A 20830-nucleotide genomic window follows, 5' to 3' on the forward strand; every position below is an offset into this window, starting at 1 on the left:
CCCAAAACCCTAATTATTGCTAACTCTAGCCGTCCCCTACTGTGCATGCAATTCATATCTAGCAAACCTAAATCACATGAGCTCCAGCAATAGTAGAGTGAGGGGGACATTGGGGGGCTACAGAGGGTATTGGGGAGAATAGGGATAAGAAAGGGGTGATGTAAGGGTGTAGCAAAGTCTGCACGCTTTTGGCTTGTGGTCAACAGGTGGGCCCATGTACACCCCCCCCCCACACAATCTCACAGACCACCAGCTAAAGAGGAAGACTTTAGCCAAGATCTGTCTGGCAGACAGAGAGGGGGATTTCAGGACCAAATCCAGCGGATCAATAAAAATGTCTGCTAATTAGGCTTTCCAGAAAAGGGGGGCGGGGGGGGGGGGGGGGGGGGGTGAGAGTGAGACAGAAGAAGAAAGAAAAGAAAAACATCAGAGCAGCTAGTGCTGATTCAGAAGTCTAGACAGATAAGGAAAATCCCCACACAGGCGTGCCCTCTGTGGAAATCAGGTGACGTACACGATAGGTGAAACCTCGCCTTGCTCCTCAATCCACTGCAGTCTTGCCAGGCATCAGTCTCGCCCTCCCTCTCTCCATCACTCTCTTCCCCAGTCAAAGCCAACGTCCAAGGCTACAGTGATCAGTTTCTCTGACCCCAATCCTTCCTCCTCCTCCCACCTTTTCTTTGCCCTCCTCCTTTTCCCTGCCCCTCCTCCTTCCTTCCTCTGGACATCACCACTTTGACCTAAATCTCCTCATTTAATCTTCTTCTTCTCGTCGTTTGGATAACAATCAGCCCCCTAATTGTCTTAATCTCACTGGTCTTTTATTGTCCCCGGGGCGTCATGCATACTGCAGAACAAAAACATTAACCACAGATCAATACTTGGCATCAGGCTGCAACTACCACCACAGTCTTTATCGATTATCACTAATTTAAGGTTGGGCTGCACTGCTTATGGGTTTAATTACAGTAAAAGAAAACAAGGGTGGGGCATTTCAACTTTAGAAGACATTGAGCAATAATCTTTGTTGTTTGTCAAAGAAACATTTGAGTATCTTAGTAACTCAAATCATAGTGTCATCATTCAGTATTTTTTTAATAGAGAGCAACAATGAATAGAGATGAAGGGCAGTACCACTTGAGGTGATGGAAAATATATTTGACAGTTCTGAAACGTGAGAAAAATATTATATATATATATATATATATATATGTGGATCAAATCCAACTTGGGGCAGCAGCACAAGCTGGCAGTTGTAAACACCTCCTTGAAATCTCCCCCAAGCCTCTTGTTATGCTCTCTAAATAAAACAAATCTGTACATCGTCAATTTCGAAAATGAGAAGCTTATGGAATAGCACTCTCAGTTATATTACAATACAGCTTTGAGGATATTAGCTTCAGAGCAGCGGTAAGCCCAGGATCAAACTAAGGTTAGGAGGTGATTTGTGTATGATTTTGAAATGACAACCGGGACGATAATCAAAATATTCAGAACAATAACAGATTATCTGTTTCAGTGGCTGCACTCTGCACCATCTGTTGAGGAGAGGGGCAGGGGTGAATAATGTTGTTCACTTGTGTGTGTGTGTGTGCCTGTGTGTGTGTGTTTACATAGAGGCACCCTTTTTTTAGTTCTTCAATTTGCAATATGCAGATGTGGGTTTTTGTGTCTCTGCTACAGTATTTCAAGACGTTGTAACCACAGAATGTGACTTCTTAATATGAAACCCCCTCTTCTTCTTCCCCTTGTGCATTTTCTTCTCACTCCTTGGCACATACTATTTTATTAGTCTGTCTTTAAAATGTAGCCTCGAATTTCCACACTTTTGTCATCACCATCGTTTTTTTCCCTCTCACAACATCAACACCCTCCTCCTCCCCTCCGCCTCTCTCCTCTGTCCCTCTGTCTCAGTGGGTGAGTCTGGAGCTGCATCACAGTCAGATGACACTGTCTGACTCTGCTCTACTGTAATCTGACATGGCTAATCTAATCTCTCTGTCTTCGCAGATTGGCAAACTACCTGGGACTCTCCAGCCAATTAGGGCCCATCTGCACAGCACGCCACGCAGGCCAGGCCAAAGCCGGCCACCGTAGGGGCCCAGCCAGCCTAGTCGGGCCGCTGCAGGGCTCAGCGATGGCTCAGGCTGTCTGGGGCCTCAAATATCTGCTTCCATAACAGCCCATCTGCCTCTGGCTTGGCCTGGTCCACTTTCATCCCCAATGCCCCCAAAGATTAGGGATCCTCTGCAGACTTTACTGCCAATTAAAGCATTTGTTGCCATACAGTTGTTAGGTAACCACCAAAGCCATGGGTCATCTCTGGGTTAAGTGGGCTACTTTGGCACCAAATGTTGCCTCTTTATTATTATTGCTTCTACAATTCAGAGAAGGTTCCTTTCCTACAAAGTAAGATAACAGGAAATATGATAACATGCAGAATTAGAAGTGGCGCAGAATAAAGATAGCAGTACATTTTCACAAGGTCATAAAGAAGTAACAAAGTTTAAACACACAATAGCAATTTGATGATAACTTATTATAACAACAAGGTGTGGCTATTATCATTAAATAAATGTCTGTCAGCACTTTAAACTCGTTAGATAATAAGTCTTTTTTACTCATAAAAGAAATTATATTGGCTTTGTCAGTGCATAACCTAAAGAAACGGTGCTCTTATTGTATCTGGTGTCTGTAATATCATTATATACATATACAACCACTGAGGCAGAGAGGTAAATACACTGAAACAAGGTCAGAGGCCTTCTAACAGCTTATTTTCTCATCAAGCCAGTCTCACTTAATCACCTTAGCTAAATTAGTTTGAAATTAGCCCTCTTTCTAACTCGCTGTCCTCCATCTTTCCTCCCCCTTTTCTCCCCAGTCGTTTTCACAGCTTTGTGGATTAGACAGATTACACGTCTGAAACTCTGTTTTTGTTCTCTCTCTCTGTTTCAAACCCTGTCCCTCCATCTTGAGGGGTGTTAATCCCAGATGCACACTGTCTCAACGTGTTGTTTTACCTTCAAACCTGTTACAGCTAAATTCACACAACACAACCAGCAGATCCAGTTAAAGTGAAGGAACTGACATGGGTTTATGTACCCAGTCTCTCAGGGAATAAGTCAGGGTTAGGGTTGCTTGTGGGTTTGGTGTTGCATGAGTCATTTTGTGTTTAAACTGCCATTTACATAATACTGGTGTTGTTGGTGTTGACACATGTATGGCTTTAAATTTGTTGCCAGATGATTCCACTAATCACAGATTGAAATTGAATGAAAAACATACACTGTGTCTGTGTTCACTGTAGCAACGGGATAATAAGAAAAGTCATTTTGCAAAAGCTTTGGAGCTGAAATTATTAGTTGGTTAATCAACGAACTGAAAAAAAATCTTTTGATAAATCATTTAGGTATCAACATTTGCAAGAAGCAGCTCCTCACATGTGAGGATTTACAGCCTCTGATTGTTTTATATCATGATAACAAATTAAATAACTTTGGGTTTCTGACTGATGGTTGGACAAAACAAGAAATTTAAAGATGTCATCTCAAATATTGTGGTGGGCATTTTTCACTTTTTTCTGACATTTTATAGAATAAGTGATTAACTGATTCATCAAGAAACAATCACCAGAAAAATGGTTTGCTGCAGCCTGCAGCTTACAGGATTTTGAGAGGCCTGTGCTGCCATGCAGCCGTTTTCTGATGAGTAGGGTCCAGTATCTCTAGTACAACAACATCAAGTACAACTTCCTCTTGCTGCCTCTGTCAGATCTCCTTTTCTGTTTCTTTCTTTTTTTACCGCCAAGTTGACGGCATCATTCGCTTTTCTTTTGCTATTTAAGACCACAAATGATATGGATTTTACATTTCCAGACAAACACAACTTCTCAAATGTATTTTTTGGTGAGCGGATGTTATAAATTGGGCAAATAAACTGAATGTGACACCCGCGCGTGAGCACCAAACGCACTGCGGCTGTGCGTCACATCATTTCCTGGATAAAGAACCAGCACGGGCGTTTTCTACAAACTTGTGTGTGACAAAAAAAAAAAAAATGCTTTCACTTTCACTTCAAGGCCACATTGATTCGGTCGAGACGCAGCATTCAGAACAATAAAAAAAAGAGAAAATAAAACAAGCAAAGTTGCAACAGAGAGACGACTTTCGGAAACCCCGACATGGCGTTTAAGTATCCGGCTGCGAGAAGAGATGGGAGTAAGGTCAGTGTCAACGTCCTGCGGGCTGCTGCTGCTCGCTCTCTCTGTCTTTCGGTGAAATTCTGTGGTGCACGAACACCAGCAGGAGAAGCGCCACCAGGAAGAGAAAGACAAGTCATACGGGTGGGGGGGGGGGGGGGGGCAGAAAAGCAAATGGCGAATGAAAGAAGAAACAAAAACAAAACTTTAAACCCAATTTCAAAAGTCATTCAAGGGGGATTCTTTGCTGTATCGGCTTCTTTAGAAGTAACTTTAGCTTTTTTTAAAACGCGTTGCGCAGACGCGGAACAATGCCTCGCGGGAACATTGTGTTCTTAGGGCTCGTTTGTCTGAGGCTGTCGGGGGTGCTGACTCAGCTTCCCTGAAGCGTCTCGCGGTCAGCCTCGCTGTAGGTTTCCTTTGGTCTGAGCGGAAGTGTTCCTCTGATGGAGCGTCTGGGGTTTGGAGGCTGCAGGCATTTGTGACTTCTGTCGCCAGGACTTTATATAATTATATAATAAGTCGCTATTTTCTATTTCTCACAGCGCAAACCCAGCCCCCTAAACACATTATTGATTAGGGTCTAAATAAACCCCACATATTTATTCATTCATTCAACTGATAAGTTATCTTTCCTGTGAATTTTTATCTGCCAACATGATGGTTGAACGGCTGTTTCAAAGCACTGCCAGGAATATAATTCTGGTGGAGAATTACTAGTCTAAATTTGTTTTTTTTATTTTAATATAATATAGGGCTGCAACTAACAATTACTTTTATGACTGATTATTTTCTTGATTCTATAATTTATGGATACTTTAATATTCCCTAAAATGTTGCAGATTAGCTGCCTTATTTAAATTTGCTTTGTTTTGTCCGATGAACAGTCCCAAACCCAAATCGATTTACTATCAAAGAAAAAGACAAAAAGCTGCAACCAAGAGTTTTAGATATTTCAAAATGTAACGCAAGTAAAAAAAATACTATTAAAATTGTTGCCAATTAATTTTCTGTCCATCAACTTATCAATTGATTGACTTATAATTTCAGCTCTACTTTAATGAATGAATTATTATTGATATTGTTAAAATGTCTAAAATAGTAAAGGCGTCAGAATGAGCCTTCAAAACCCACCATATGTCTCTTCTGTGTAGCTGTAGATTGTAAACTCCTCTTAAGGTGATTAGAATCTGCAAATGAGGACATGACCTCAGTCAACGGTAACTACGGCCCTGGGTTTATGTTTTTATTATCTCCATAACTGGCCATTTTGCCACAGTACAAACTTTCTGCAGGGTTTGAAACTGCCACACTGGTATCACCATTTTAATGAGTGAACTTTCAGAGAACAACTTGGGCAAATAGGTATTGCCTGAATTGCCGGTGCATCAGTTGCAGACAGTACAAACTTATGTAACACAACAAAGAGAAATGTCTCAAAAATGACAACATGTCTGTCTATAATAGAGAAAACTTACACTGGCAAAGAGGAACAGAGGTGAAGTAGACCCTCACAAACACTCACCCACAGACGCTGTGAATGTGGCAAACATGCATGTGTCACATCTCAAAGGATGCAATGACAGAATTAATGCAAGTGAGGCTTACTGTTGTACACTCAGAAAACCATTTTACTGCTTGATAGAAAAAGACAAAATGTCTAGTCCATCTGATGAATAACATAATTTGTCCAGATTTAATTATATTGCAAAGGCAATGACCAGTCACAATTATTATTTATACTTAGACATATACATTTTAATATTTTAAGCAATATCCCCTACCTAATATTATCAAAATTAGGTCATCTCAAAAAGCATTGCTCTATCAGCTTTGAGATAAGCTAACATACATTCTCATGAGGCATCTGCCATTAAAGTCATCATTATGCAACAGATAATTTTCCAGTGATGTAGGATCATTGTCTCTGCTCTGTAATATAGCACTTTTGTTGTAAGCAACTGTAGGCGAGAACAGAGTAATGTGATCGAACCCAGAATTTATAGACTTCCCTTGAGAAATATACGATCACAGGGGGACATTCCCAGTTTATATGTAAAAATACGCTTTTTGATTACAGTTTTCCCAACACACACATTACTAATCAGAATCAGAATCAGAATCAGAAATACTTTATTGATCCCCGGTGGGGAAATTGTACGTAATCACATCTATGACTGTTAATTGAGCCTTGATGATAATATTGCAAAAAAAAAAAAGCAGGTTTAGAATTGTGAAAATGCCCTCTGACTTCTTGGGAACCAGAGTGAAGGGGTGGCCGAGCTCCACATGTGCCTCCAAATGAAGAATTCTCTGCAGAGAGGTGATTTTCTCCTTCAATGCTGCCATCTTGTCAGGGTTGGAGATGCACCCATCCAACTTTTGTCTCCCAACGCCAGTTCCAATACTGCAAACCATTCTGATATCATATTGGTTCATCCCTTGTTGGAGACAGAAATGTGTGAAATGCCCCAGAAAAGTGGTGAATTGAGTTCGATATAGAAGTTAAAAGCTGCATATGTAAATAAAACTACTTTAAAATGACTACAGTCTATGTACGAAATATATGTACTTGTGTGTGTGTGTGTGTAAAAAAACATACACTTTTCTTTCCCCAATATTGTCAATCCCTACTGCAGTCTCAAAAATTACCATCACGCTGAATCATCACATCTGACATTACATTGTCTGTAATGCCAAGTTTCCTTGGATTCTCAGGAATAATAATGCAATGCTTCCCAGGAAATTGAGTATAACTCATATCATCGTAATTCAGATGTCCTGAGGGCATGTTATTCACCTCTATAGCAACATCACCTCTTTCCCCACAAGCCACCAGCTATGTGCTCAGCTGGCTGCACTTCGATGTCTAAATGTAAAATGTAGCCGGCCTTATTTCTTCAAAGTCCTAATAAGCCAAGAATGTTAATGATTATTCAGCGTGTCAATATCTAAACCAATGTTAAACATCTAAACCTAAAAATTTGTTATCACTTATTTTTAGGTAAATAGAGAACAAGAACATTAACCAGGACAGATTTTTTAGTGTGTGTTGAGAGAACTTGCAACATATCCGCCCACTTATGCATCAAGGTTGGTGTTCCTAAAGCATCTAAAGTTGCACCGTTTATCCCAGTGCTGACAGGCAACAGGCTACAAGTACAGATGCTCTGCAGATCCACAGAAAGTTGTTTTTGGAGGCAAGTTACAACCAAGAGAATCCTCTCTGAGAAGAAAATCAAGATTGAATACCAAAGATTGAACACGGTTGTTGTTTGCGTGTTTCTTCCTGTTTAACTTCTATATCTTTGCACTAGGTGGATGACTACCATGGAAGTAAGATCTGTGATCCCTACGCGTGGCTGGAAGACCCTGATAGTGCAGAAACAATGGTATGCGTTGATCTCTTGCAGAAAGCTGAAGCCGTGTCTTTACCAAAAACTCCAAATTCTCATTCCTCCTCTATTTGTATCTCAGGCCTTTGTGGAGGAGCAGAACAAAGTGACCATGCCGTACCTGGAGCAGTGTGCTGTCCGGGCTCAGTTCCACCAGCGTCTCACTGAGCTCTATGACTACCCCAAATACAGCTGCCCTTACAAAAGAGGGAAGAGGTACTAGTTGAAAGTTAAAGGATAGGCACTGCACTGCAATGTCCACACGAAGCAGAGCAGGGAGGGACTAACTAACTTGAGCTGCAGGTCTAAAGAAAAAAATAAATAACAATGCTTGTTGTCACATCATTTCCTGTTTTTATTTCCAGGTATTTCTACTTTTACAACAAAGGCCTCCAGAACCAGAGTGTGCTGCATGTGCAGGACTCTCTGGATGGACCTGCCACTGTATTTTTTGACCCGAATGAACTCTCTGAAGATGGCACTGTGGCACTAAAGAGTGAGCCAAACTGCAGAACACATATACTGCACGCTATTATACACATTTACCCAGACAATTAGAGACATAAAGACAAAGACGTACAGTGCTGAATCCCTCCTCCCTCCCTCCTCTTTGTCCCTCTCTCCATCCAGTGGGCCGTCTGTCAGAGGAGTGTGAATATTTTGCATATGGTTTGAGCAGCAGCGGTTCAGACTGGGTAACAGTGCATTTCATGAAGGCTGACGACCTCACCCCACTGCCTGATGTACTGGAGAGGGTTAAATTCAGCTGCTTGGCCTGGACTCACGATGCCAAGGGTGTCTTTTACAACTGCTACCCACGCCAGGAAGGCAAAACTGATGGTAAGGAAGAGCCAAATACACAAAGACATGCTCTATTGAAGAAAACAACACCTTTAACCAAAACCATTCACCATGCAAAGGCTGTTATTACAAATGTATTCAAGACTTAACCCCTCTGTATTTCACTAAAGGCACAGAAACCACCTGCAACATCAATCAGAAGCTCTACTACCACGTCATCGGCACCAAACAGTCGGAGGACATTCTGGTAGCAGAGTTCCCCGAACATCCTAAGTGGCGCGGTTCAGTAACCGTAAGTCCATAGTAATCTTGAACCGTAATTATTATAATCACCCATTTGTAATCAAGGTACTTTGAAGCTTAATTTTAGCTTAATTTAAATCTAATAGCTCATTTAAAGCTATTACAGAATTGCACATCAACAAAAAGTTGTTATAAAACTTATAGAAAAGACTACATTCACATAATCACGTTGCCTTTGTTTCCGTCTTTCTTTGCTTCCTTCCTGCTTTCCTGTCTTCATTCCTTCCTCTTAACAGATATCAGATGATGGCAGATATGCTGTGTTGTCCATCACTGAAGGCTGCGAGCCCGTCAACCGGCTGTGGTACTGTGACCTTCAGCAGCTTCCTGACGGCATCACAGGTCTGTATCTTTGTGACAAACTCCTGACTGAGATCTTAACACAACTTGCGTACTTTCTTGAGAAGTAGGATCACAGATACAGAATGAATCCTTAGGTCTGTTTTGGTGTATTTGTACTTTTAAGTGTATATATATATATAAGGCAAGATGTAAACAACTAAGTCCTCAAGTCACTGATGAATATTGATCCCAAAGTGATCAACTTGCTGGTTGTTTCGGTGGTTGACAGCGTCTATGGATGTGTGTGCAAATAAAATTAAAAATATCTTTGTAGAAAGCTTTTCATGAGAAGGAAATGTCTCTATGGAAATTACATTAATATTCCCATTTTTAAGTGATTAATTCAATGAATCATTTAGTTAAATATCAAATAATTAATCAAAAAAAAATTTAAAACCCAGATTGCAAAGTGATGCCTTACCATCATCTTACCTGTCTTGTTTTGTTCCAAAACCCGAAGATATTCAGTTAACAAGGGTATATGACAAAGAAATGCAGAAAATTCCCTTATTTGGGAATGTTTCTTGAAAAATGCCAAAATACCATAAAACAAAATGCCCTGTTATATTTTGGTCTTGTTAATCTCATATTGTTTCCTTTTTATCTACTTTACTCATGTATCTACTCTCAATACTATCAACATATCCTGTGTATGAGTAAGTGCTGCTTTAGTAGTACTACTTGTGAAATTAGCAGACGTGTCATCATCTCCCAGACCAAACATGGAATCATGGAAAACCATGCCATCTTATCTGATGTTATCTTTGTACCATCACACCACAAATAACTGTATCAGCATAAAAGTAATAGATGCCGATAACAGTGACTCACTTTAGTTCAGCAGGATGGGTTTTGTTTTTTGTTTTTTTGCCTGTGCTAGAGATTAACTCCCAGTGATCAATGATAGAGATGAAAATCACATGATGCATCTTTTATAATTTATTTAATTGAATTTTGTGTCTTTTTATTCACCTTCTTCTCCAGGCCTGCTGCCATGGGTCAAACTTGTGGACAACTTTGACGCCCAGTACTCATATATCACCAGTGAGGGAACTGTGTTCACGTTCCACTCCAACTTGGATGCTCCTCGGTACTGTCTCATCAACATAGACATCCAGAAACCAGACAGGCAGCACTGGACTACCCTCATACGACAGCATGACAAGGATGTCCTGGGTGAGACTGAATGGAAATTTCAATAGAACATACAGTAGAACACAAAGTCAGCCATGTAGTCCACCTAATATAGTATCAGTTCTCTACAAAAGAAATGTAATGCGTCTATAATTTCATACAACAGTTAGTGCCTGTGATTTGTAAAACAGACCTTTGTTGGCATGACAGCTGTGGGCTTGTGTTGTGCGCGTGTGAAAACTCCACCGAGCTTTAGAAAGACGTAAAGGGTTCATACGTGGAGTCGTACTTCCACAAATCTTGCGAAATGCTTTTTCACTTGATATCTATCCCAGTGCTTTAATGGCAGTACAACCGCAACGGCGGGGAAGTTCTGTGGCTGTGGTTGAAGACCTTCGTCAAAGGGAACTCTGCTGAAAAAGTGAAACTTGGTCCATAAGCACTTTGTCTTGACTCTTTTGGTAATTGTGAGTCATTTGAATGATGGTAACTGTACCTAGAGATGACTGAAACATATAGTACAAACATTTAATAAATGTTTTATAGTGCATTATAATGTAGTTGTGAGCAGATATACCGAAAACTCCTTCTGTGGAAGTGGCGGCTGATGGATAAACAGATAACGAGTGATAAGAAAGTAAAACAATGTTGTCTTCATAGGAGAAATTATAATTGCTTGTACTTAAATAAGCACTTAAAATGTCCATATAGCTGCGTACAACCACAACCATTTATTAAATGTTTGTATAATGCTTAAAAATACTAAATAGGGGGACATAAAGTATGGTGATATCAATGATACCGCTTTATTAGTGCAAGTTAATGAATTTTCATTTTTAAATTAATAATGTTTTTAAAATATTTTCTAAAGTAGTTTTCCACTTGAAGTTTGTACAGTATGCATGTCCCATCTGAGTATAGCAAGATAATACACTTGTTGCCATGGTATCAAACAGTAATTGTATGCATGACAATAGGAGTTGATAGCTACTTGCTGTTTCACCAACTTAATAATACAACATTTATGCAGCTGGTACGGTGACTGTACTGTCTTTGGCCCATTTCTAAACTCATAAAAGTACCTTGTCTACTCTGTGATGACGCTGTCTTGGGTCCCGCTCCTATAGTGTCCCTGTATCAGTTAAATAATATGTCCAATATCAATTACTCACACCATTTTAACTCAACAAGTTGGCCCTCATAGTGATGGTGGTTGTTGAGCATAATGTACTTGTCTGGACACTGACAACACTCAAAGACAAAATGCCATATATGGAATTGTGGTTATATAAACAGAGTAATCAAGAGAAGGCAGCCTCTGTTGCACCACAGATATCTGCTGAGCAGTAGTCCTGCATTTACATGTATTACACTTACAGTATATTAGACTGCCCCCTACTGGCTGTTGATGAGTTTTCATCATGATACTTTGAGTGGATCCATATTCCATACCTTTCAACTCTTTGCTCTACCTGTACAGTAACATACAATAACAATGAACTGAACTCATCAGTAAGACTAATTTCCATCTATAGCTATTATATTTAGCGTCATCCCAGAATCATGAGATGACTCTTTATTATCAAGATAAATGAGGAGAGTTAGCATTAGGGAGGAAGTTGACATTGGTGGTAACATAGAAAGAAAGACAAACAACAAGGACACCATTTCCATTGGTTACAGTATTTTCAATAAAACCAGTTACACATGTTGCTGTGTTCACTTTCTATCACTTCCTGTTTTATGTCCCTCTGCAGGCTTTGTCTCCTGTGTGAACCAGCGCCACCTGCTGGTAAACTATCTCCATGATGTAAAGGATATCCTGCAGGTGTACGAGTTGTCTACAGGCCAGCTGGTCAGGGACCTGCCGCTGGATGTCGGCACAGTGGCCGGAGTGAGCTGCAAGAAGAAGCACTCTGACTTCTTCTACAAGTTCACCTCCTTCACTACACCCGGTAATTCTGCCATTTCACACATTCACTTAATTGTCTCTCATATTAGTAAAATAATTGCTATAAAATCTAAACATAAAATACTATAATATATGATTTTATTAATGTGAAAAGGAACTGTAAAAACAATTAACAAAAATGCATACAAAAAATAATTTGGGATTTATCTAGATTTATTTCTACTGTCATGGAACCTTGTAATACATTGAACTAATACATCAAATATCAGCGAAAGATACATTAAATGTTAAAAAGTCAAACTAAAATTACTACATAAAATATCTGTGAAATATGAACCATCAGTTATTCATATGTCCCCATGCAATTGAACCCACAGTAACTTCTAACCTGTGTGACCTTTGTTCTGTGGTTCCCAGGTATCATTTACCACTGTGATTTGAGCGAGTCGAACCCAGAGCCTACAGTATTCAGGGAGGTGGAGGTAAAAGGCATCAAGCAAGAGGACTATCAGACCAGCCAGGTAATGTTTTATCTCCTTTACTTGTCTCTTCTGTTTCTGTAGACCATATGTCTCCATGCTCACACTTCCTCATTCCTCTTTCTTTGTACTGCTATTGTCTTTCCCCTCATTGTCAGTTCATTCTTGTTCCTGTTGTGTTATCGCTTCTCCAAGTTGCATATTCATATCATGATGCATTTATGTGAAAGCTGTGCCATTTCATACCTTTGACATAAGAGATGTTTTGTAAAAGATGGATATATTGAAAAACATATTCATATGTCTTCTCTCATACATTTACAGGTATTTTATCCCAGCAAAGATGGAACCAAGATCCCCATGTTCTTAGTTCATGCCAGAGGCCTAAAGAAGGATGGGACGCACCCCGTCTTCCTTTATGGCTATGGAGGCTTTGAGTCTTCCATACAACCGCACTACAAGTAAGTACAAGTGCTCTTCCCGAAATCTCTGAAACCGCCGTGACTGATGTTTTCTTTGTTATTCGCTGACAAAGTCAAGCAGATGCAGATAAACACTTGGTTACCAAATGTCCAAAGTGTGGGGAGTAATAAAATAATGGATATACCTACTTTGTATAAAACATAAAAGAGCTGCCATGTTTATTCTGCAAAACCATCCTCTGCTCTTACGCTGATTATCTCTTCTGGCTTGTCACTGTCATTCTGTGTGTGTCTTTTAAGTTATGCAGTAGCTTGATTTTAATATGATATATCTAATAGTCATGTCATTATATAATAGTCATTCATTATAATATAACATTTACCAGTGGGGTTATGAGATTGGGAGGGATATTTCTGATTGGATAGCAGTGAGAGTGAGCTGATTGCTGGTTGTCTGCCATTTGCAGATACTTCAAAACAGAGTTGAAATATGAGTGTCTGCTTTGTGTCTGATTTCTCCATAAATGAAAGGGTGTTGGTGCACATGTATGCATTAGTGGTGCATGAGAGACACTGCATGTATACTCACTGCCCAATGATATAAAAAGATATATTGTTTATCCTTTTGCGTACCTTAGACAACCGGCACAGCTGTACCAGTGCTAACTGTTGTTTAAGTATAGTACTTTATGAAGTACATCTCCTCAAAAGTGGAAAAGTAAAAGTAATTTGCAGGTAGAAAGTGGACACAGAAATGTAATCTAAAATGAATGTAATGAAGGAATGTGATCTTAATGTGATTTCAAAGTAATCTTCTAAAAGGTTTAACTGTATCCTGAATGTATCTCTGCTACTAACACTACTTATGCTACATTTGCCATTTCATATCTTAAAACGTCCATTTTTGTTCAGATTTTGTGTTTTTCCCATGATGATACATAACATTGTTTCTACTTACAAGGCCGTATTTCTTCTGTCTTGTCTGTGGTCAGTGTTGCTTACCTGCTGTATGTGAGACACCTGGGAGGGATCCTGGCAGTTGCCAACATCAGAGGGGGCGGAGAGTACGGCCTCACCTGGCACAAAGGTACGGACATCCAAGGAATGCACCCAGAGAGACATGACTGTGCTAAGGAGTGTGTCAGTATTAGTTAGAAAGCAGTAAACAGAAGTTTTCTGTGTGTTCACACAACTTCTGCTGTATTGTGTGTTTGTAGCTGGCACATTAGGGAACAAGCAGAACTGCTTTGATGACTTCCAGTGTGCAGCAGAGTATCTGATCCAGGAGAAGTACACCACAGCCAGACGCATTGCTATCAACGGAGCGTCTAATGGAGGGCTGCTAATGGGTAAGAACAGGGTCAACTGTGTGTGTGTGTGTGTGTGTGTGTGTGTTTATGTATTTAGTGTGAAAGCCAGAGATAGAGAACAAGAGAAAGCTATCCCCTGGAAACTATAATCAGCGGTTCATTATGTGTTATGTTAGGGAGTTGAAATTGTGAAGTTTGGGGAATCCTGCTCTTTGTTTTTTATAGCTGAAATCTGGTGACTACTTCCTCCCCATTTTAGCAGCTCAGCTCTCACTTCCTATGCAATTCAACCCTTGAGGCTGCCAACAATACATATACTGTACATCTTCATGTTTTTGCCGTCTGCTAAGCTCACTGGTGCATTACTAGCCTCAGCTGCATTGATCACAATGCTTTATATTCTTTATATTACATCTTTGGCATTATTGCTAATGTCAAATTCATCTAACAGTAGTTAGCTGCTTAGCGTCAATTAATTTAGCTATTAAACAACACATTAAACAGTGCTTAGTCACATCATTTACCAAAGGCTGGCTGCCATATGGCATCGCACAAACCCAACTAATGTCTTCTACCCTGGTGTGTGAGTGGCCATTTAGGAGTGATTGTGTCCTACAGTGTGAAATAAAAGAGGTGTGTGTGTGTGTGTGTGTGTGTGTGTGTGTGTGTGTGTGTGTGTGTGTGTGTGTGTGTTTGAGAGTGTGTATTTGTAAACAAATGGATTCTGTAACACAAATTTTAAATACACAGCGGCATGCGTGAACCAGCGTCCAGACCTGTTTGGCTGTGCCGTGGCAGAGGTGGGGGTGATGGATATGCTGAAGTTCCACAAATTCACCATCGGCCACGCCTGGACCACCGACTACGGCTGCTCTGACGACCCCGAGCAGTTCAAGTGGCTCATCAAGTACGAAAAACACAGACACAACAAATCACTATATAATACGTAATATGTTAATTTAATGATTCTAATAATTTATCTGCTTATCAATTTGCTTCCTGTCATTCACATTAAAATTAGTTTAAACATTTTAACTAGAATCTGGACTGTCAATATGAAGTGTGTGACTGGTAAAAAAAAAAATAGTTAAAGAAGAAACTGTCCAACAACAGCAAGCCGACAGTTAAATAGTGCACTGTGCCACGGATGCAGTTCATCCAGGTATCTATGCAGAGCTGCAACACACCTTCAGCTCTCTCCTCAAAGGTTACAGTCCTTGTTGCCCACCACATCTCTCATCCAATTGTCGCATTTTCTCACATTCCTTCCTACTGCAGCATAATTTAGCAAGGCAAAATGTTTTTTGATGGATGTCTGTTTCTATTTTGGTATAGCCACACATGGGAATTTGTCTTCCAGCTGGATTTTTGGGGGGTTGTGTAGCGGTGCATATCTATTCATAGTTGCCATTGTGTGTTGTCCTTCGTATTTACTCAGTTGTTCAGTATTCTCTTCTGTCTGAATCTCAAGACTAACTAACTCTGTTCATGTGGGTGTAAATAGTCATTAAGAGTCTTTGTTGGTTTCAATAATCTCAAGGTCTGTTCACAGCTTTACACTCACCCACATACACCAAAAGTACACAGCAGAGTAACTGAATCATCAAAGTTTATGAATCACTCCCATATTCTCTCTTCTGTCTAACAAGAGAGCTTCCTCACATTTTCCTTCCAATCCGCCTTTCTCACCTTCTCTCCAGGTATTCACCTCTCCACAATCTACCTCAGCCACCTTACTCAGGCCCTCCCTACCCTGCCATCCTGCTTCTGACAGCAGATCACGACGATCGTGTGGTGCCTCTCCACACCCTGAAGTACTGTGCTACCTTGCAGCACGGAGTTGGCAGCAGCCCTGAGCAGCGCCAGCCTCTGATGGTCAGGGTGGACACCCGTAGTGGGCATGGTGCAGGGAAACCCACCACCAAGGCCATCTTGGAGGACACACACATCTTCTCCTTTATTGCTGAGACACTTGGGCTCAGCTGGAAGAATTGAGGAGATAATGACAGGGAAGGGATGTAAAGTGTAATCACAATATGGAAGGCTTTTTAAGGGATTAATGATTTCTTCTTTTTATTTTTAAGAAAACATACTTTGTCAGCAACTTAGTGAAAGAATGTACTGGTACAACAAAAATGAATGGTTAGGAGGAAGGGAAGATGAAAGAATATCATGAGAAATATAATAACCAACATCTACAGAATTGAATTTGTTCTGAATGCATACTGTAAGTTTGGATTTTATTTGAACTAAAGTATCTTCAATAAAATCTCTATTTGTACTATGATTTCTGTCTAATGCGTTATAATCCATAGCGTCCCAAATCTAAATATTGCCTTCTAAAGTACATTTAATTAGATCTGAATTGATCTGAAATGATGAAAGAAGTAGGAAAAGAACAAAAGCCTCTCATCAAAATGTACTTTAAAGTATCAAAAGCAGGGGTGACCTTGTGGTTTAGGGTGCTTTCCATGTACCACAACATCCCCTGTTTGAATCTTGCACGTCGTTCCCCACCTCTCGATTTGCAACAGAATTAACTGTAAAAAGGACAAGTTGTGATCCGGCCAAGAAATAGTTGCGCCACAAAAACCCCTGCAAAACCAAAATTTGTTGAACTCAAAAGTGTACTTGCGTACATTACTTGAGTTGCTTTTTACAAACAGTCATTGCTGCAGTTTTCACATATTCCACCAAGTGGCAGTACGGGACTGCAAACTCCCCTCACTGCAAGCTTGACCGTCTACTAGCGCCTCAAGGTCAAAGGCTGGGCGTCAGTTTAGTGTCATCCTGCTCGGCTGCTTCATTGAGAGGGATTATGGAATAAAAATAAACGCAAACAGCAGGATGCACTCTGCTAAGTCCTTTTATATTGTCTATCTGCCTGGTAGGGGGAAAATCAAATTGCTGGCAGATAGAGACAAGTAGGATACATCTGTTGGAGACAGAAGTAGAACACTCAAGAATGAGGACTTAAATAAGGGAGATGGACTTGAGCAGTTGTGAAGGGAGATAGAAAGATGTGTTTAGATCTTTAAAGTATGGGCAGAAAAGTCGAGAGATGGAGAGTGATGATAGACGGCAGATGTATGGCGAGAAAGCGAGAGGCAACACGCAGACAAGCAGAGAGAGACTGAAAGTGCACTTATGGAGAGTCTCAGGAGGCGCCCAGACAGACGGGTGTTTAAACTGTCAAAAAAGAGAGAGATGGGAACTCTCCGCCAGCCTCCAGTCTGCCAGCCAACCGCAGAGAGCGAGAGAAGTTGTCCGTTCGGTCACTCAGAGTTTAATCTCTGCTCAGTGGGAAGTTCTGATTTCGTCAGACTGAACCCCGGGCCTTATCTGAGAACCCTCTCAGTGGATAGATAGGATGGGAAAAGGAGAGCGGAAAGCAGAGAAGGCTGCAGGAGCAGGATTTGCAGACAATGACTCTTTGCCACAGGGGCAAAGTGGTTGAATGAAGCCGGGAAAGACAAAGCCAGTAATAAGCTGGACATATGAGAGACAGCGAGAGAGGGGTTTAAGATCAGGCAGCAAAGAGGCCTGTGATGCTCTTCTCCCAGGAGTGTCCCAGAGGATTGGGCAGGCTTTTGCTGCTTCATTTCCTTCATTCACCCCCCCGTCACCTCTTGAGCTCACTCTTCCTTCTCTCTGTACACACACGTTCATGTGTACAAGCACACACAGCCTTCACATATCTTGTTCTCTGGAGAAACACAAGCTTTTACCTACAAACCCCCACCACCCCCCCCCCCCCCCCCCCCCTCACCCTCACACACTCACAGGTCCCCATCCTGTCCTCCCGTTTGTTTACTTTACTCCCTCCATAATGCAGGGATTAATTTCTCAAAGCCGATTTGAGCTGCGGCATGCTTCGGCAAAGAGCGGAGAGCAGAACTTTTGTGCCGGGCGAAGTTTCCCCTTCACACTAGCTTAGAGGTGGACTGCGCGCCCCTTTATGCCGCTTGCTTTAATCTTCACACGGAGCGGAGGGAGCGAGGGATAGAGGGAGGACAAGAAGGGGAGAGGGCTCTCAACACACAGCTGGGAATCACTAATGTCTTTACAGAGGTGTTGTCTGCTTTCCCATGAGCCTCTTTGAATCCTTTTGCCTCTTCCGTTACCTCTCTGGCATTTCTTCCTCTTACATTTCTGGACCTTTTTTTGTTGTTGTTTGTTTTTTAAATGTCTTTTCCTTTCCAACTGCAAATGTTTCTTCCATTATAAACTTGCATATTTTATTATAAATGTTCTATCTTAGAGTAATGAAGTAGAGCAGAATGTCTGGTGTAGGTAAAAAGCTGCATAATGCCCATGGATGAGTGTATATGGCTATTATTTTCATTATCGATTTTATTTTTACAAAATGTTTGAAAATAGTGAAAAATGCACACACTCATATAGGTCCCTGAAACCAGAGGTGAGGTCTATGAATTGTGTGTTTTGTCCAACCAACAGTCCAAAGCCAAAATGCATTTACTTTATGATTACATAAAACAGAGAAAAGCAACAAAGCCTCAGAAGCTGAAACCTGCAAATCAGGGCAGCAGCTAACGATCATTTTCATTATCAATAAATCTTTTTTATTTTTTCAATTAATCGATGAATTGTTTGGTCTGTAAAACTTCAGAAAATAGTAAAAAAAAAAAATGCCCACCACTATTTCCGAGAGTTCTAGGTGACCTCTTCAAGTGTCTCATTTTGTCCGACCAACAGTCCAAAAAGAAATATATTTAATTTAAAATTATATAAAACAAAGAAAAGCAGGAACAAAAGGACATTTGGCATTTTTTGCTTGATACCACTTGATGAATTACTTACACCTAGATGCATCGTATGTATTGTATTTTAAGTTATTTGAAAGCCTTAAACATATCCTGAGTGTAGTCTTGATTTTGAGAAAGTGATGGATTTCAGGTACAACAATCTGCATTTTGCATTTTGAAACACGATTTTCTCTAATCTCCTGGAAGAATCCCTGCCCGTCTCCCTGTCCCAGTCTCATTTACAGTGAATAAACAGGCAAATCTGATTGAAGATTTACGCTCAAACCGTGAGAAGCCTGATAAAATACCAACTAACACAAAACCCCCTGGCCACTGAGGAGAGTTACTGTGGGATATGATGTTTGCATACTAAGACATCACTCTCAATCTAATAGCATTTATTATATTTCACTGCGAGGGAATAGGAGGCAGATAGCAGTTGATTAGGCCCGCCATTCGGCTCATTTAGCATGTATGCAGCTGCTGAGATGGCTCATGACCCACAGCAAGGCAGGGGTCAAGGGTCAAGGCTATTAGGATTTTATCATTTCTATTATGTAGATTAGAGCTGCCAACATATCTATATGTCTATCAAAATAAATGCGTTAACATTTCTTTAGAGCCACCAGTTACATTCAGTCTTGATGAGCATGACATGTAAATAAGCTTTTTTGTGTTTTCTTCATCACATTACATCATGAATGCAAGCGAGAAACATACGAGAAGCTAACGATAATGAATGATCCAAATCCAGTGTTACTGCAGCAGGAGTTCAAATGCTGGGGTCTGCTAAGCAGCATCTGAAGGAGGTGATGTTTGATTGCGTGGGAGGTTTAGAAAGCTGCAGCCAGCAGTGGCTCGGAGATGAAACTCATTAAGTCTCAAACTCCAATCCTCAACTCCAATAAGACAGTAATATAAAAAGTATGGATTGCTGCTGCAACTGTATGAGATAAATAAAAAGATCTCATTCTCAAATGTATACCCGTGGACTGCCAACACGCATACAGTACATTCACACATAAAATGCACACACACACACACACACACACACAGAGTATTATGTGCACACTGACCCGTGTGAGCAGGCACAGAAGCACATACCAGCACACTGACTTCTACCCACCCACACAGTTGCCCACAGCAATCCCACGCAAAGTTAATTTGCATTTACAATAATAATTTCCCATACGCTCAGATCTGGTCTTAAGGTGGGTGTTGTGTAATAAAGCAGTAAGTAATATAACCTCAGTCCCGCAGAGAGAGACTTAATAAGTTCACATGGTAGAAAGAAGAAGCGAGAGAGTGTAAGAGAAAACCATGAAGCACAGAAGTAGGCAAGGAGAGGTAACCGAAAGTTGAATTCAGATGTAAGTGGATACAGGGCATTAACCTCCCAACACATAGATAAGTAAGTACAAGAGGCCCGGGTAGCCTTAAGGTTAGAGGAATGAGTGAGCTCTAAAGGCCGTCGGTTCATTTCTTTGCACCAGAAGTGAAGTTAAAGGGTAGACGGATAATTGGGAGTTTATCATTTAGACCCGACTCACCTTAACTGTTCAGCCGCTCAATGCTGCTGCCCTGTTCCCTTAGGCAAGATGCTGATATCCAAGTTCTACTGTGAAGTTCTTTTTAAAGGGTCCATTCACCCAAATGACAAAAAAAAAACCATTTTCTTACTTGCGTGTGATTTTGTTTTTATTTGGCCAGGTTTTCAGATATTTAAGATTTCTGCTGCCACTCAGATACAACAAAGGTGAATTGT

At 40.7% G+C, this 20830-nt stretch overlaps 1 protein-coding gene across 1 annotated transcript; it reads left to right on the forward strand.

Moving 5' to 3' along the window:
• The first annotated feature begins 4086 nt into the window (after positions 1 to 4086).
• On the forward strand, positions 4087 to 16586 carry LOC139298714 (prolyl endopeptidase-like). The gene is made up of 15 exons (XM_070921442.1): positions 4087 to 4225; positions 7519 to 7593; positions 7679 to 7812; positions 7962 to 8092; positions 8227 to 8436; positions 8568 to 8689; positions 8937 to 9042; positions 10027 to 10218; positions 11934 to 12131; positions 12506 to 12609; positions 12892 to 13028; positions 13982 to 14076; positions 14207 to 14338; positions 15050 to 15206; positions 16000 to 16586. Exons 1-15 carry the CDS (start codon positions 4184 to 4186, stop codon positions 16292 to 16294), a joined length of 2130 nt encoding a protein of 709 aa, XP_070777543.1. The 5' UTR covers positions 4087 to 4183; the 3' UTR covers positions 16295 to 16586.
• The last annotated feature ends 4244 nt before the right edge of the window (positions 16587 to 20830 follow it).

This window comes from Enoplosus armatus, chromosome 16 (assembly GCF_043641665.1).
Source record: "Enoplosus armatus isolate fEnoArm2 chromosome 16, fEnoArm2.hap1, whole genome shotgun sequence".
NCBI lineage: Eukaryota > Metazoa > Chordata > Actinopteri > Centrarchiformes > Enoplosidae > Enoplosus > Enoplosus armatus.